General features: G+C 45.8%; 1 protein-coding gene and 1 long non-coding RNA gene across 3 annotated transcripts in view; one reads left to right on the top strand and one right to left on the bottom strand.

Moving 5' to 3' along the window:
- Positions 1-867: 867 nt before the first annotated feature.
- Positions 868-13,576, bottom strand: LOC308547038. Its single transcript, XR_013997429.1, has 4 exons — positions 12,997-13,576; positions 7,006-7,081; positions 6,322-6,389; positions 868-1,363 (listed from the first exon to the last, which is right to left on the bottom strand). It is a non-coding gene; the product is annotated as an uncharacterized lncRNA (long non-coding RNA).
- Positions 13,577-13,636: 60 nt separating this feature from the next.
- Positions 13,637-16,512, top strand: part of TMEM65 (transmembrane protein 65) — a 36,693-nt gene continuing 33,817 nt past the window's right edge. For both annotated transcript variants that reach the window (XM_081116668.1, XM_081116667.1), the window contains exon 1: positions 13,637-14,457. In XM_081116668.1, coding sequence (XP_080972794.1) covers positions 14,151-14,457 — 307 coding nt within the window. In that variant the 5' untranslated portion in view covers positions 13,637-14,150. The remainder of the gene's footprint in view (positions 14,458-16,512) is intronic.

Genomic DNA, 16,512 nt, shown 5'->3' with positions numbered 1-16,512 from the left:
CTGCGTTCTTTCCCACTCCATTTATCAGTTAAGGAAACCTGTAGGATAAAGAGAAGGGGAACAGAAGTGTCAGAAGTTTTCACAGCCATGTGAATTAACATCCAATTGTCAGGAGCCCAAATATGCCATAGTTGTAGCCAGTATAATGGCTGCTATGAGCTCAAAGCTGGATTCCTAATGTTCTAACAATGTGGCTGTAACAAAAAAGTAAACTTTGATATTTTTATTGCCCATTTATCATTTACAATAGGCTTAGACTTACTCTTACTGTTCATTAATCTGACAAGCAATTATTGTGCACCTATTATGCACTGATAGTCACCAGAGACTCAAAGCTGAACAAAACACAGTTCTTGCCTTCATGAAGAATAGGTATAGCTGGGAAAAGATGCTAATCGTGTAATTAAAAGAGTGATGTGGGATGTGTGTGTGTGTGTGTGTGTGTGTGTGTGTGTGAGAGAGAGAGAGAGAGAGAGAGAGAGAGAGAGAGGGAGGGAGGGAGGGAGGGAGGGAGGGAGGAGAGAGAAGGAGGGAGGATGGGGTAATATACTCTGATTTCAAGGAAGAGAGATTGAGAAAGTGATGGTGTTTCAGTTGAGACCTGGATGATGGGTAGAAATGAACTGGGTAGGAGCACAAAGGTGGCCTGAGAAGGAGAAGGCTCCAGGCAGAATGAAGATTATATGAGAGTGTCTAAGACATGATGGAGGTTTCCAGAAGGGACAAGGACCTGTGTGCCTGGTGCTGAGGTGAAGCTGGAGAGGAAGCCAGGGCCAGGCAAAGCAGGGCCCCATGAGTCCTGACAAAGACTGTGTACCTTACTTATCCTAGCAGCGATGGGAAGCCATTGATGAGTTTTCAGGAAGTAAATGAGATACTTAAATTTGCATTTTATTAATGATTGTGGCACAGTAGAGAATAGATCCAGTGTTGGGAGACCAGTTAGGAGACTGTTGTATTCCAGGTGGGAGATGATTGTCTTGACCAAAAAAGAATGTCAGTGAAATGGAAAGGAATCTGAGTGAGGATTGTTTTGGCCTTGGAGCAGGAGGAAGTAGATCTGGAGAAATTGCAAGAAGGCCCTCCAGGTGCCCAGCTGGTGTTGTTCAGTGGTTGAGTGTCGACCCATGCTCCAAAAGGCTGCTGATTCGATTCCTGGTCAGGGCATATGCTTAGGTTTTGGGCTTGGCCCCCAGTTGGGGGGGGGGAGGCAGCTGATCGATGTTGATGCTTCTCTCTCATCAATGTTTCTCTCTCTCCCTCTCTCTCTAATATCTATAAAAACATTTTTTTTAAAAAGGGGGAAGGCCCTCCAGGTTTCTGGCTTGAATGATAATAATGCTGTCCAATAAGATAGAAAACACTGAAAGAGGAAGTGAGAAAGAGGTGTAAAAGGAGGAATTTTCCTTATTTATCATCTCAACTACCCTGTAAGGTAGATATTGTTTTCAAGATTTTAAAAGAAAGTGTAAAAAAATAATACAAACAGAGCCACTTTGAAATGGAGTCAGAGTTGCTATCCCAGAGGAACTGTCTTGCATGTCTTATTCCTCCAACTTTTGGAAAGTTAAAACTGGGCAAAATAACCTTTGGACTGGGCCTAAGGCAGCACTGTATTCCAAACAACTGTTTGCAAAGATAACAGGAAAACAAACATCATAACTAGAACTAAAGATCAAAGGCATTCTTTAGAATTAGCATCACTGTTAGCTCATCTGTACCTACAGAAATCCCTTTCTTAGCTTATTAACAGCCATACAAATTCCTTCCTTCTGTTGATGTAATCATTGCCCTTCCCTTTCTCATAAATACCTTCTGCCTTCACCTCCTCATCAGAACACTGTTTGGGTTTCTTCCTGAATCAGTGCTTCCCAAAGGATCCCAAATAAATGCTTGTTGCCTCTCACTTTGGCCTTTACTTTTAGGTTAACAGCAGGAAAGCGAAACTCAGAAACCTTAAGCAACTTGCTCCAGGGCATACAAAGAACAAATGGTGGGCTGTGATTTTAACTTTTCTTTCGACACCAAATCCCATGCTTTCTTCTATTATAACATGTCTTGGTTAACCTTGGTGTCAACTGTCTGAATTCCTCTGTGGTGGGGAGAGATTTTAGGGGCAATAGGAGGCATCTGGGAGACCAGAGCTGAGGGAGGGAATTCCTTACTCCAGGATTCAGAGGACAGTTAGGGTTGTGCAGAGGGCTGGACCAAGTCTGAGGGCCATTTCAACATGTCACAAAAACTGTTGGGACAGAGGCATGCACAATGAACCTGCAGTTCAGAGACTGGAACCTGGAAGCCAAGCACAAGAACGAAGAACATGTGCTGTGAAGAAATGGGAATTGGCCCAGCTTTCGGAACTTGCTTTTGCATTCTAGCAGAGTTCATCAGTCATCAGCACCTGTACTACGCATGTACCTCACTATGCTCTCAGTCACTCTGTGGTAGCAGTTGGACAGACATGAACAGAAAAGGACGACGGGCCCAGATACAGAATGTCATCAGGATGGAAAGCCCTGGGTGCTAGCAAAGGACAATTGAGAGTGGGACCACCCCTTCAGGGTAACCTGTCCTCCCCTAGCATTGCTGGTCATGCAGTTTGGATTCCCTGATCTTTCCTCTCTAAAGAAAATACCTAGGCCTCAATTGTATTTCAGCTCCAGGCCCAGAAAAGCAGCAAAACTAGACAAACAACACCACAGCTGAACTCAGGACCAGCTTCACTGGGTAATGACCCCCTGCCCTGTTGCTGACCAATCAATCAGTGGAGACCACGATAGTGAAAGGAGACACCTGAAAAGCTGCTGAATGTTCTATTGAGATCTTCCCCTGGGACCTCCCCTAAGATCTCCACCCATAAAACCCTTAGTACAGAGGACCCAGTGTGATCTCCCTCCCAGGTGCTTTACCATTAGCTTCCTCACTCCCAAGCTCCAAGGGCCCTTCCTTTACCTCTATAACTTGTTTTCTAAGCCCATTTCTTCTGCAAATTAATTATTCTACCTCTGTGATTTTCCAAATAAATATTCTCTTGTAGTTTGAGTCTTGGCTCTGAATTCTTTCGTAGCCAGAACTCAAGTACTGTACTGAGGTTGCTGAACCCAGTTCCAGTGTGACCCCACTGGTCTAACATCTGGTGCCATTCCCATCACCTATAGCAATTCCAGCTGCCCAACCAGTGTAAGCTTGGAAAGAATGTGTTCCCCAGGAGTTTCTCACTCTGGGATGGTCATCAAATTTGTTCTGAGTGAAGACTATTTTATTTCCATATTGGCAGTTCTTATTGTTGTTGAATCTTTTATGACTGTGCAAGTATGTCTTGGACCACCTGATGACTGTAAACCCAACTTTTTAAGGGCAAAGGACTGTGCATTATGATTTGTGTACTTCATTTATTCATATATGCAATAATTATGGAGCATCTCTTTTGTAAAGCAGGGTTTTAAGAGTGGGGATTGAGCAGTTAGCAAGACAGATAAAGTCCCAACAGATGAGGTCTCTACTCTCATAGAGCTTATTTTTACTAGGGGGAAATAGACTATAGAAAAGTACACAACTTAATGAACAAGGTTATTCTAGATAACAAAAATTGCTAAACAGCAAAACAAAGTGACAAGATTGATAGTAAATGGGAGAGCAGACTCTATATTGGGCAATCAGAAAAGGTTTTGACTAGAGAGACAGTCACGGGGAAGCTGAGTAACAGAGTACTACAGAAGAAACAGCAAGGACCAAAGCCCTGAGAAGGGACAAGATAGGTCTGTCCCAGCATCATAAGGGAAGTTTGTGTGGCTGACTTCCCAAGGGCAGTGTGTAAGGAGATCAGGTCTCAGATATCAGATAGGTCATGGAAGGTCCAGTGGGACTCAGTGAGGAGTTAGGATTCTATTATAAGCCATGAGAGCAGAGGGGTAAGGGGTTAAGCAAGACAGTGAAATGACCTGATTTATGTTCTAAGATAACCATTTTGTCTGCTTTAAGGATTATGGATTTGAATGAGGCTGGAGTAGAAGCAGGAAAACCATTTAGGCTATTGTGGTGTAGATCAGAGATGATGTGTCAGGACTGAGATGATGGCCGTGGAGATAAATAGAAACGTTGAAACTCATACACAGACAACGTCACAGTAACTCACTGTCTCTCAGCTCTATGGTCAACATATCTGTGCCTGCACTTGGCTGGGCCTTAGAAGAAAGCTTGAACTTTGGAGTCACAGAGACCAGAAGTTTGAATCCTGTCCATCATTTCTTAGCGGTGTGATCCTAGACAGCTCACTTAACCTGTCTGGACTGTACCACTAGTTTTTCATCTAAAAAATAAGAACTAAAAATAGTTCCTACCTGATAAGGTGATTAATGAAAATAAAGAGAAGTAATCTATATTAAAGATGTAGCACAGTACCTGCACCACAGTAAGCACTCAAAAGTGGTGAGCTATGATCATCATCATTATTCTTCATATCTATAAACCGGTGATAACAGAAACTACTTTGGAAGCTTAAAAGGATTAGAGGAGATGAAGTATGAAAAGTACTTAGCAAGTGTCTTCCATGTGGTGAATACTAAATGATTAGCTATTATATGAAATTGATCAGCAGACCTAAACATTTAACTTTATAGCAACTGGGAAGCAATGGAGGGTGAAATAACTTAAGTTTTGCTCACATTCATGAAATAAGATAAAATTTTGTTTACACGGCTTAAATGGTTTTGTCTGCCATTTTATTTTATTTATTTATTTTTAAGAGAATTTTTGTGAATTTATTTGAGCCAAACGGACAATTGCTGGGAAGCAAAATCTCAACAGATTGAGAAAATGCTTCAGAGAATGTCAGTTTTGCATCTTATTTTATACATTACAATCAAAAGAGAAGACATAAATGGGTTACATGAAATTCACTGGTGATAGATTAAGGAGGTGGGAGAAAGCAAAGCATGGGGACTGGGGGACCTCTGGTATTGGATGAAAAGTAAAATGATAGACACATGCTCCTTTTATATAAGTGGGTACAGGATAGTTAACAGTCAACAATGAGCTCAATAACAAAGAGGATTTGTGGTCCAGACCCCGGTGCATTGGTTGTGTCCTGAGGGGTGCAGAAAAAGGGAACTTACCCTGATCTTCCAAAAAAGACAATAGACAGGCTCAATTAAGGAGAAAGTTGACCTCTGTCAGGCAAGATTCTAGCCTAGGACTGGCCTATCTACCATAAACTGCTTTTAGTTAAAAAGTTTTAACTTCAGACCATCCTGTTACCAGCAAGACTATAAGACCTTGGCTCTTGTCTTTTTGAAGGAAAGATTTCAGTCATAAGCCAGTAAGAGAAAGACAAGTATCACATGATCTCACTCATATGTGGAATCTAATGAGCAAAATAAACTGATGAACAAAATAGACCCAGAGACAGAGAGGCATGGAACAGACTGAGGAATCTCAGAGGGAAGGGGGGAGGGGTGGATGGGAAGAGATTAACCAAGAATTTATATGCATATATGCATAACCCAGAGACACAGTGAATAGTGTAGTGAAAATGGGGGAGGGAATGGGGGGTGGGGGGAGGGAGGAGTAGAGGGGGTCAATGGGGAAAAAAAGGGGACATCTGTAATACTTTCAACAGTAAAAATAAATTTTGAAAAAAATTTTAAAAGAGACGAAGTGTAGAAAAGCAAGCAAGAATTATTGACCTCAGTAAAAACACACCTAGGACAGTGAAACAAGGAAGGGAATGGAAGAAACAACAGGAGAGCCCGGCTGGGCTGCTTTGACTCCCTGGGGGCCTTGGAGACAGGTTCAGGGAGTTAGTCCAGGATGAGCTGCCACTGCCATCGCTCCCCTGGTTGCAAGTCTCCTGGGGTCCCTTGGAGTTTAGGAGATAGGTGCCTGTGGGGGAAGGAGGCGGGCAGGGAATGGCACGGGCGTGCTCCCTGTAGGGAGAGCACCGCCATTTCAGTTTATTTTAACAATATTCCACATTTTCTTTAGCCTTTCACTGTTGATGAGCACTTAGGTTATTTCCATATTTTGCCACTGTGAATAATGCTTCAATGAATATGGGAGTGCAGACAGTTCTTTGAGAAGCAGATAAGGTAGTTTCATTTTTAATGTTTTGAGGAACCTCCATACCATTTTCCCTAATGGCTGTACCAACTTACGTTCCCACCAGCAGCGTACAAGGGGTCCCTTTTCTCCATACTCTTGCCAAAGCTTGTTAGCTCTTGTCTTTTTGGTACTGACCACCCTAACAGGTGTGAGGTGCATCTCCTTATGGTTTTGATTTGCGTTTCCCTGATGATTAGTGACACTGAGTGCCTTTTCATATACCTGTTGGCCATCTGAATGTCATCTTCGGGAAAATGTCTCTTCAAGTCCTTCTGGCCATTTTTTAATAGCTAGAAAACATTTTAATAATTAAAAGCACAAAAAGATGTTGTGAATCCTAAAACTGCGCATGAACGTGGATTATACAATTGGGCCCAAAGTAGTAGTATGGGGCTTGCTAAAACACAATTCACATGAAGCACACCTCAGATCTATCTAAACCTAGTGATTTTAACTAAACAGTTGAGTAACAACAGTTGGCTGTCTTTTAGATTTCATCTCCCACTCATTTTAGCTTCTCTCCCCAACCCACTGTAATCTGATCTCTGCTCCCAGCACTTAACTGAAATTGCATGGCAAATGGTTATAAATGATTTTCTCATTACAAATCCAAAGAGCACAAAAATTATTTTTATCAAAGCTGTATTCTGTTATAAAAGTCAAATAGTTCTACAAAGTATATAACATAAAACAGCAGTTCCCAACCCTGTGTCTCCCTATTTCCAATTTTTATTTCAGAAAGGCAATTATTTTCAACTCTTTTAGGAGCTTCTTCTGAGCACATAATGGGGATTATGCCTATTGTTTCTTCATTTTTGTGTGTGTTCTTATTGTGTTGGATATTTTCCTTTGTCCCTTGGATCTGCTCTCTACCCTCTTCCTGGCTCTTTGTTCAGAGAAACTCACCTGTATCAACCTAATCAATGGATTTATGAATGTTCCCTTGGGCTTTCAGTTGAGCTGGTTCTCTAGTTGGAAAAACCTGGAAAGGAGATCAGGGAGGGAGGGGGAGGGAGATATGGGGAGGGGGAAGGGGGGAGAGAGAGTAGGGGGAGGGGGAGAGAGGGGGAGGGGGGGAAGGAGAGAGAGAGGTCAGCATATTTATCCCCATGGCCCCCTCCTTGCTGATCTACTCCAGCTGGCTGTGTCCTCAACTGGAGGTAACTGCTCCTGTCAAGGAGGGCTCCTCTGCTTGGCTCTCATTCTGGACTGTGGTCCCCATCTACTCCACTTTTACCGCTTTGGGCCAAAGGTTGGTGACAGTGCAATTGCTACTAAGTCTTGGGTTACTGTACTATCTCTTGTGGCTCCCCCACTCTCACACCTTTATAAATTGTCCCTTCTCAAATTATCCCATTTAGAGGGTACCGCTGTGTCCTGTTGTGACCCTACTTGCCATGCTTACAATGAAGGAAAAGGACGTAGCTTTCTTACCCCCACTTCCTTGCCCTACAACACACACACACGCACACACACACACATGCACACATACACCACACACACATGCACACACACACCACACACACCACACACACACCACGCACACACACCATGCACACGTGCACACACATCCACCATGCACACACACCACGCGCGCGCACACACACACACCATGCACACGCGCATACGCACACACACATGCACACACACGCACACACACACACACTTCTTGCTATGGACTGAATGTTTGTCCCTCCCACCCAAATTGTGTTGCTTTTTGGAGATAGGGTTTTGGGAAGGTAATTAGGTTTAGATGAGGTCACGAGGGTGTGGCCCTCATGATGGGATTAGTGCCCTTATAAGAACAGACACCGTAGAGTTTTCTCTCTCTCCACACGTGTACAAAGAAGAGGTCATGTGCACACAGTGAGATGTCCACTGCCTACAAGCCAAGAGAAGAAGCCTCAGAATGAAATCTACCTTGAAATCGATCTTGGATTTCTAGCCTCCAGACCTGTGAGAAATAAATTCCAGTTGTTTAAGCCATGCTGTCTACGGTATTTTGCTATGGCAGCCCAAGCTAAGACACTGCCCCCCCCCATCTGACTAGTTTAGACATATCATAACAGTGTATCTTCTTTAACTGTCTTGTACCTCCTGACCTGATCCTTTAACTTTGTAATTTATCTTCTGTTTTCTATTTGCTGTATCATCTATCATCTACTTTTAAAGAACTTTTCCTCAGTGTTACCTTCCAATTCTTTTGCTACATTCTTTACTTTGTCATATTTTTAATTTTCAAGTAATATTTTTTGTTTTCTAGATGTTCCTACTGTTATAAATTCCTATTTTTCCATAGATGCAGTATCTCTTATTTTGCAAAGATGTTAATGTTATGCATTTTCAAAAGATTTTGCTCTCTATATCCTCAAAGATCCTTTTTTAAAATGCTGGCTATTTTGGTCTGTCTTTCCATCTCGAAGGCTTTCTTCAACATACTAGTGATTTTAGGCTCCAGGCTCATATTTTGTATTTAAGGGTGAGGAAACAAAAAGCTGTTTGGAAACTGTGATTGGCAGAGCTAGTTAACTTGGTTTCATTGTAGGGTGGTCTGCCTGACTGAGCTATTTCAGTGGGTCCTCAGAGAGGAATCCCCCATAAGTACGGCTACCAGTGTTCTTGAAGCAAAGCAGAGGAGTGGCAAGGGATCCATGAGTCAGAATGTGGCCCTCACTCAATCTCCTTGTTTTTGGTATGCCTCCCTTGCCCTCAGGTGTTTCTTGTGCCTCCAAACCTAGTGTGTCTCCACTAGTAAACTTCTAGACTTCTGCCAGGGCAAGGAAGTGGCGCTCTCCCAGCTGTATCGGATGTAGGAGGAAATCTGGCTTTATAACTGCTCTGTTAAAATTTTTCACCTAGGTCTTTTTTTTTTTTTAATTTTTTAGCTCAACAATATCTCTACCTTCAGAGGCACTGGCATCTCCAATTCCTGTAGTTTTTTGAGGCTGTTGCTCAAATTTACTTTCTTCTAGGTTGTTCCATTCCAGCTTAGTTTTCACCTTCCTCTGATCTGGTTAGTTACCACTCCTCCACCTGCTTTCTGTCTTGTGTTATAGTGTTGCTGTTATCTACTCTCCCATTCTCTCTATGACTGCAAGACTGGGTCTTTTAAAAACCCACTGTCATTCATTTTAGTGCACTTTTATTACAAATGGTCATAATTATGTGTTCAACCCACCATTTCTAATGAGTCCTTTCTTGTCCTCCATTTGCTTTACTTCGCTGCTGCATTTGAAACTCTAGATCACTCCTTCTTAGAAAGGTTATCATCTTTTGGCGTATGTGACCACAGTTGTTTCCCCCCCTTTTGCCACATCATCTCACCTCCTTTTCTGGGGGCTTTCTTCTTCCACTGCTTACCCCTTAAATGATGCTGTTTCCCAGGTCTCTGTCCTCTTATGTTTTCATTTATATATTTTCTATAAACAACCTCATCCACTTGCATGGATTTAACCACTCCCTTAATGCTGTTGAGTCCCAAATCTATGTTTGTGGGTCCAAACTTATATAAAGCTCTGAAACCAGACAGAGGGAAGGGGGAACCAGTCTCCCTAAATCCTAATCAGGAAAAACAAACATGCTGGAGCCAAAACAGGCTCACCTTTTATATCAAAAACACAGAGGTGAAGGAAGGCATTCAACTTTATACTAGTAAGAAACAGAGCCAACCAGGAACTTTACTAGTCATAAAATGGGAGTGTTTGCTGCAATAAAATGCAATCCCTAAATTACAATAACAACACAAAAAAGTTATTTCTCTGTCATGTAAAAACCTGCTGTGGATTGGGGCATCTCCCCTGCCATACTGGCTCACTACTCCTGGCCTCTTCGGTTTCATGGAACTTCCATTGCGATACATGCTGTGAATCTCACCATGCTGGGAGAGGAGAGAGCTACACAGTTGAGCACAGACAACTGAGTACCTGCATCTGGAGGTGAAATATGTCAGGTTTCCATTCACTGGCCAAACAAGTCACAGAGCACCCCTAACTTCAAGGGCACAGGGAAGAATAATCTTTGGCCCTGAGAATCAGATACTGTTGAATAGTAGCTACTTCTAGCATTGAAAATATTAGGTCTTAAATAGAAAATGTGGCCTTAAACAACATATCTTTTTATTTTCATACCTCCGGTACCTATCTTGGTGGATGGTACAAAGAGGGTGTCAATATATGTTGAATTCAGATATGTGTGAAGAGATGATTTGATAAGTGTCTCTGAAAAGGTGTTCAGAAAAGTCTGAATGGATTCCTTATTTTTCTTCCAAAGCAAATAGGAACATTCAAAATCCTTCCACTTTTTGCTGGGCTCAAAGATAGAGTCATTTTTTAAAAGTAGATGTATGACATCTAAATATTTGGAAGCCTCACTAAATATTTGAGTGTAAAGTTTGAAGAGAAGGCATTTCATAGACCTATTGTTTATATTTAGCTTGATTGATCTCCCTCTCCAACCTCAAACATGATGGGAAGCCTGGAAGGGGAAACAGTTACAAAATATTGCCCTGAAAGAGTCATATAGATGTGTGTTCATGCAGCATGTGTGTGGGTATTATGTGTGCATGTGCACTTTTTATATTGGATGTGGGACAGTCAGTCTTGTTGCCTATAGGAATGTTTGTGGACAGATAAATATGACCCTCATGGAGTATGAAACTGAGCAACTTTAAAGCATGTCCCCAATTCTTTGACATTGCTCCCATTGAGAGGTGGGGGTATTTATCTTCCCTTCTTTTCAATCTGAGCTGGCTTTTGTGGCTCGCTGGTAGCTAGTAGAATACAGTGCAAGTGATGCAGCATGACTTCTTAGGATAAGTCAGAAAAGGCCATGAGTCTGGTTCTTTTCGGACACTCACTCTGAGGGAAGACAGATGCCATGTGAGAAGTCTGCCATGCTGGAGGGATTGTAGGAAGGCTCTCTGGTTCACAGCCCCAGCTGAGCTTCCAGACAGCCAACAGCCAGTGTCAACTGTCAGCCACACGAGTGTGCCACCTTGGATGTCCAGCCCAGATGAGCCTTCCAATGACAGCAGCTGCAGTTGACATCTGATAAGATACTCCAACAATAAACTGGCCAAGCAAGCCCTTCCCAAATTTCTGAGCCACAAAATCAAGAGCAAAATAAACTAGCTATCTAAGCCACTAAGTCTGGCATAACACACTCACTCAAAGAGCAGCACAGTAACCTAGTTTATCACCCAATTTAGAACAGAGTGAGAAGCAACAGAAAAGAGACAGTGTAGATAAATATGCTTAGGATAGGGTATAAGCAGAGTGGAAGGAACATAGTACCTAAATTTTGTTTTATGCCATGTTCATATGTCCTAACCCTCTCTGCCACGCCAGTCTTCTCTGCAGATGTGTGGTGCTAAGGACCAGAGGGAAGAGTGAGTGAGGGGGGTTAGCAGATTAAAGGAGCCTGAAACCAACATGTACCTCTTCTGTCCGAGAGGTGCAGGGACAAGCATGTCTGGTCATCACTGTGTCTGGCCATTAGCTGGCTGAGTAGCTAGGAGTTTATCTTGTGCAGAGACTACATGAGGCCATAATGGGGCTATAATGGCTGTTACTAGTAGGCAGCCAATTTAGGGATGACACTGTTGTCCGAAGTAGTATGATCCATGCCTTATTATTATTTAAAGTGCACTTGGTCTACCTCTTTCTATCTAAAGTAGCACTTTCATTTTTTCCATCCTTACGTCTATGTTCTACACATATCTATTTATTTTATGTGTAGCATGTCTTGTAAGCAAATTATGTGCACATTTCAGCCTGTCCAATTTTCCATAGCAGAATGGAATATTCATAAATCATACAGCAAACATATTACAGCAAGCCCCAACCAGTAAGCACTTACCAGATCAGGTTTGTGATACCCCACTAGCTGGCAAGTCACACGACCAAGCCCACAGTCGACGTGGGACAGGTCTACACAAGGAAGTGGATACCATCAGGCATGATGCATTGGGACCACTACTGTAATAATCTACCGCTAACAACCTAGGTAGGTAATGGTAGATCCAGTTATCAAACTCTCAGCAATCTGTTTCTGGAGCCTACACACAAAGCTGATGTCCTAGAGACTGTTGGGGATGGGTTCTTGGTGGGGAGCTTCTCCAAACCCCACTTCCCAGGACCCCACCCCAAGCCCAGTAAGTCAGAATTTCTTACGGGAAAGAGATATGGGGGAGAGGGTGGTGGTTAATACCGAGAACTTGAGACTGAAATAATTTTGCAGAGGATTGCAACACACACTGGGGGTGTCGAGGGTTTAAAAGACAAGAAAGACAGCCTGTACACTCACAGAACTTCGTTTCCACAGAGCGCATTCTTAATTGTATTACTACACCAGAGACCTTCAGACTTAAAAAAAAAAAAAATTGCCTTCCGTGTTTCTTTAAGTTAGAGCAAAGATTCTCAAATTTATGTGCATCCCTATTACCTGAAGGAACTGCTAAAACATAGACGACTTGAGCCCAACTCCCAGTTTCCGATACAGGAGGTGTGGGTGGAGCGCATGAACGCGCGGGTCTAACCAGCTCTGCGGCCCAGGGACCACACTCTGAGAACCACCGCGGGCAAGGGGGTTTAGTGGCTGCATCGCACTTGCATGTTCGCAGCATGCCTGCTGCAAACTAGGGCCGGGGCTGCTGCAGCCGCGCAGCGGACAGGAGGATAGGATTTGGATCCTGATTACACGTGAGCAGATTTATCTCTAAGGGGATCTGTTCTCTAAGACGGGAAGCCTAAGTGTCATTAGGGCAGGTTCAGACGCAGAGAAAGGAAAGCCTGAAGCAGGGCACTCTGAGCCGGGTCTTGAACGGTGCCCAGGACCCGGGCATCTGGAAGGAGCGGAGAATCGCGGCACTGTTTCTGTGTCGGCGTAGAGAAAACCAACCTTGGCAAACACCCGGAAAAGGTCTGGGACCCTCTCGCCTCCAGCATCACCGATCTGCAAGCTGCCGGCATCGGAGCAGCGTCGGGGTCTCGGTCTCGAGCCCTCCGCGGGGAGCGGCAGCGCCGGCCTCGCCGCCTCGGGGAGCTCCCGGGGCGGGCGCCCTAGGCACCGAGGGTCTGCCCGACGCCACGGCGGGGCTGGCTTTGCCAAGGGCGCACGGCTTGAGCGCGCACCTCCGAAAGCCCGAGGGGTGCTGGGACCCCGCGAGGCTCGGAGCCGTCGCGCGGCCGTCCGGAGCCCCCGGCTGGTATCCGCCGGCGGCGGCCGGGGAGCGCGCGGCCCGCTGCGGCCTCGCTCCCGAGGAGCCTCAGACGTAGGCATGGAGTGAGGGGGGCCGCGTGGCAGCCGCACTGCCCGGCGGGGCGAGGGGTGCAAAGCTCTTCCCCGCCGTCTCCCTCCTGCACTGCCAGGTGCCGGAGGCCAGCGAGCGGGGGCGGCCCTCCGAGCCTCCGGGCCCACGCCCGCGGGGGGGAGCACGCCGTGCACGCTCCGCACCCGGAGCGCCGCCCGCGGCCGGAGCACTGCGCCTGCGCGGCCCCGCCCCGCCCCGCCCCGCCCCTTTCCTTCGCTCCTCCCTGTCACCCCTTAAACCACCGCTAGAGGTGGCGGCGGCTGTTGCGGGCTGGGAGCGCGGCGGCTTTGAGGGCGCGCGAGGCGGTCGAGGTGGGAGCGAGGGCTGGGAAAGCCGGCGGGCGAGAAGGGCGGCGCCGAGGAGGGCGGCGCGCGGCTGACTCATCCCTCTGGAAAGGCCGACTGACAGACACAGCCCTCGCCGAGCCCGCCCGCCCGCCCGCGCCGCTCCTCCTCAACCGGGAGGCGCCCGCGCGCCCGCCCGCCCTCTCCCGGCCCGACAGCCCCAGACAAAGTTTGTCTCCTCAGAGGGACCGGAGCCGCCGCGGGCCTTTTGGAAGGGACCGGGACGGAAGAGGAGGCGAGAGCCGTGCGGGCCCGGGGAGTGCATGGTGCCCGGCGCCGCGGCTGCCCATCTGGAGGACATCGGGGCGGGGTCGGCCGAGCCCAGCTCCTTCTAGCCTCGGCCTCGTCAGAAATCGCCCTCCCGGACTGCCGCGGGGGTCTCTGCGCCCCAGCCCGCCATGTCCCGGCTGCTGCCGCTGCTGAGGAGCCGGACCGCGCGCAGCCTGAGGCCCGGCCCGGCCGCCGCCGCCGCCGCCGCGCCCCGCCTGCCGTCCTGGTGTTGCTGCGGGCGGGGGCTGCTGGAGCTCGCGTTTCCCGGAGGCTCCCTCGGCGGCCCCCGGGGACTGGGCACCCATCCCAAGGAGCCCATGGAGGCGCTGAACACGGCGCAGGGCGCGCGCGACTTCATCTACAGCCTGCACTCCACCGAGAGGAGCTGCCTGCTCAAGGAGCTGCACCGCTTCGAGTCCATTGCCATCGCCCAAGGTAAGGGGGGCGCGTGGGGGTGGGCCCAGGGGCCTGGCTCCCTCCTCTGCCCCGCCTGCCCCGGGGAGCCCTGCCGCCCTGGGCCTGGCACCCCCGCCGTCGCCCCTACGGCAGGCCCCCCTCGCCCGCCTGGCCCCGCGCCTGGGACGTCCGAGGGGGGGAACTTTCCGCCTCTTGAGTGTCCCCGGGGCTGGTGGGACCGGCGCCGATCGAGCCAGGCAGCCAGGGCCGACACTTGGCTGGCTGGTTCCTCCCCGGCCTCAGAAGCCCGAGCTTCAGCCCAAATTGTCAACCGATAGATCCTGTTTTGATTTTGTTTTGATTTGCTGTGTGCCTCCCCTCCCCAGCCCTCTGTCCCTAAGTCCTCGATGCTTTCGTGTGAACTTGCAGCCGTGCAGGTGGCCGCCTGCTTCCTCCGAAAGCACTACAAACCCGAGAGGCAGGAAGAAACTTTCTTGAATGGTTATGAAACGAAGATGTGTGGGGCGACCGTAAGGAGGGATGTTGCTTCATAAGGCGGAGATGCTCTCGCTTCTTGTTCGCACACGCATCTGGTTGTATTCATTTGAGCCTCGGAAGGAAACATTTCCCTGGGAAGAGGAAAGAGTGTATCACACCAGCAACTGCAGCTACATACTTGCAGGCCCATAATAAGTTCGCTGTTTCGCTAAACTCCAGTTTTTGTTGTTTCCCCAGAGATTGAAAGAATGAAGTAAACAAGAAGGTATTTTTCTGAGAATCTGTGGCTCTATAAGAAAAAAGCAGACTTCTGCTCAAAAGTAATCTGGAATGGTGAAAGCAAAGCTATTTTTAAGCCAACATGTTAAAATAGGATATTTTTACAACCAGTGCAAAATGCTGGTAGGTCAGAATTTGAGTGCAGCTGAAAAAGCAAAAAATTCATTAAATCAAACAAATGAAAGGAGTAAAAGATAAAATCACTCAGTCTTAAAATATTTTTGCCATTTAAATACAGTAATGCAGACAAAATACATTGCTACTATTTTATATTATATGCTCATGTGTTTGAAAATTAAAAGCTTATCTCCCACCTCCCCCAAAAGTTGGTAGGTACATAACCATTCTGTATATTCCTGAAGTTTGCAGCATATTGATTTGGAAGATGGCATTTGATTTGCCACAGGTGCTTGAAGGTGTTTCTTTGGACTCTGCACAGAATGGAGGAAAGATTTATCTACCTCATATAAGCATGACTTATCTATACTACTTCTCCAGAAACTTTTATAAGCTCTGTGCCTTTAACCGCTTTTTTTCCTCTCAGTTCAGGGAGTTGTGGACCAGCTTATAGCATTGAATGGGTCAAGACATGTCTACCCACAGTGCTTTTACAGGAAAAATGTCACATTGCATGTATTTTTAAAATGTGTAATCATGTTATATTAAGTCATAATCGAATGCTAGCATATTTTGTAACCTATGTGTGTACTCAGTATGTGGTTTTAAAATATTCAGTTCTGAAAATGAACTCCTTGAAAAACAACATAGACACTCACATGCTGAATTTCTCCACACATTTGACCTTTTCTAAGTAATTTCTTGGACATTCTGCATTACCATTGGTACAAGATTGGAGGGCCCTGTTAATATAATTTTATAACAATTCCTGAAAAAGCACGTCCTGGGTAAATTTCACTTTGTACCTATTGCACATTGCAATAGAGATAGTACATTTTCTGATGAAGATAATATTTTAAAATTTAATATGGTTTTAAATATGCCGGAAAGGATCTATAAACCTCAGTCAATGGAGATCAGTTAGCATCAATTATACTTAATAACTATGTAAGTTATATGAGAGAGAATGCTTGCTTATCTCCTATTTATAACCTAAAGAACTTCAAAGTTTAAATCAACTGTTTTCACCAATGTTGATGACTAAATTACTGCCCTTTGACTCAAATGACACTTACGTGATGCTACTGGTTTCATTTTTAGGACAGCCTTAGTGTTCCTTATTGTTTTCAATGTCAATACATTATAGTTACTATGGAGATAGCAGGAATCATCACTAACAAATTATCATATTCATTATTA

This window comes from Miniopterus schreibersii (assembly GCF_964146895.1).
Source record: "Miniopterus schreibersii genome assembly, chromosome: 17".
In the NCBI taxonomy this organism is placed as follows: Eukaryota; Metazoa; Chordata; class Mammalia; order Chiroptera; family Miniopteridae; genus Miniopterus; species Miniopterus schreibersii.
This window is presented reverse-complemented; position numbering and strand designations above follow the sequence as displayed.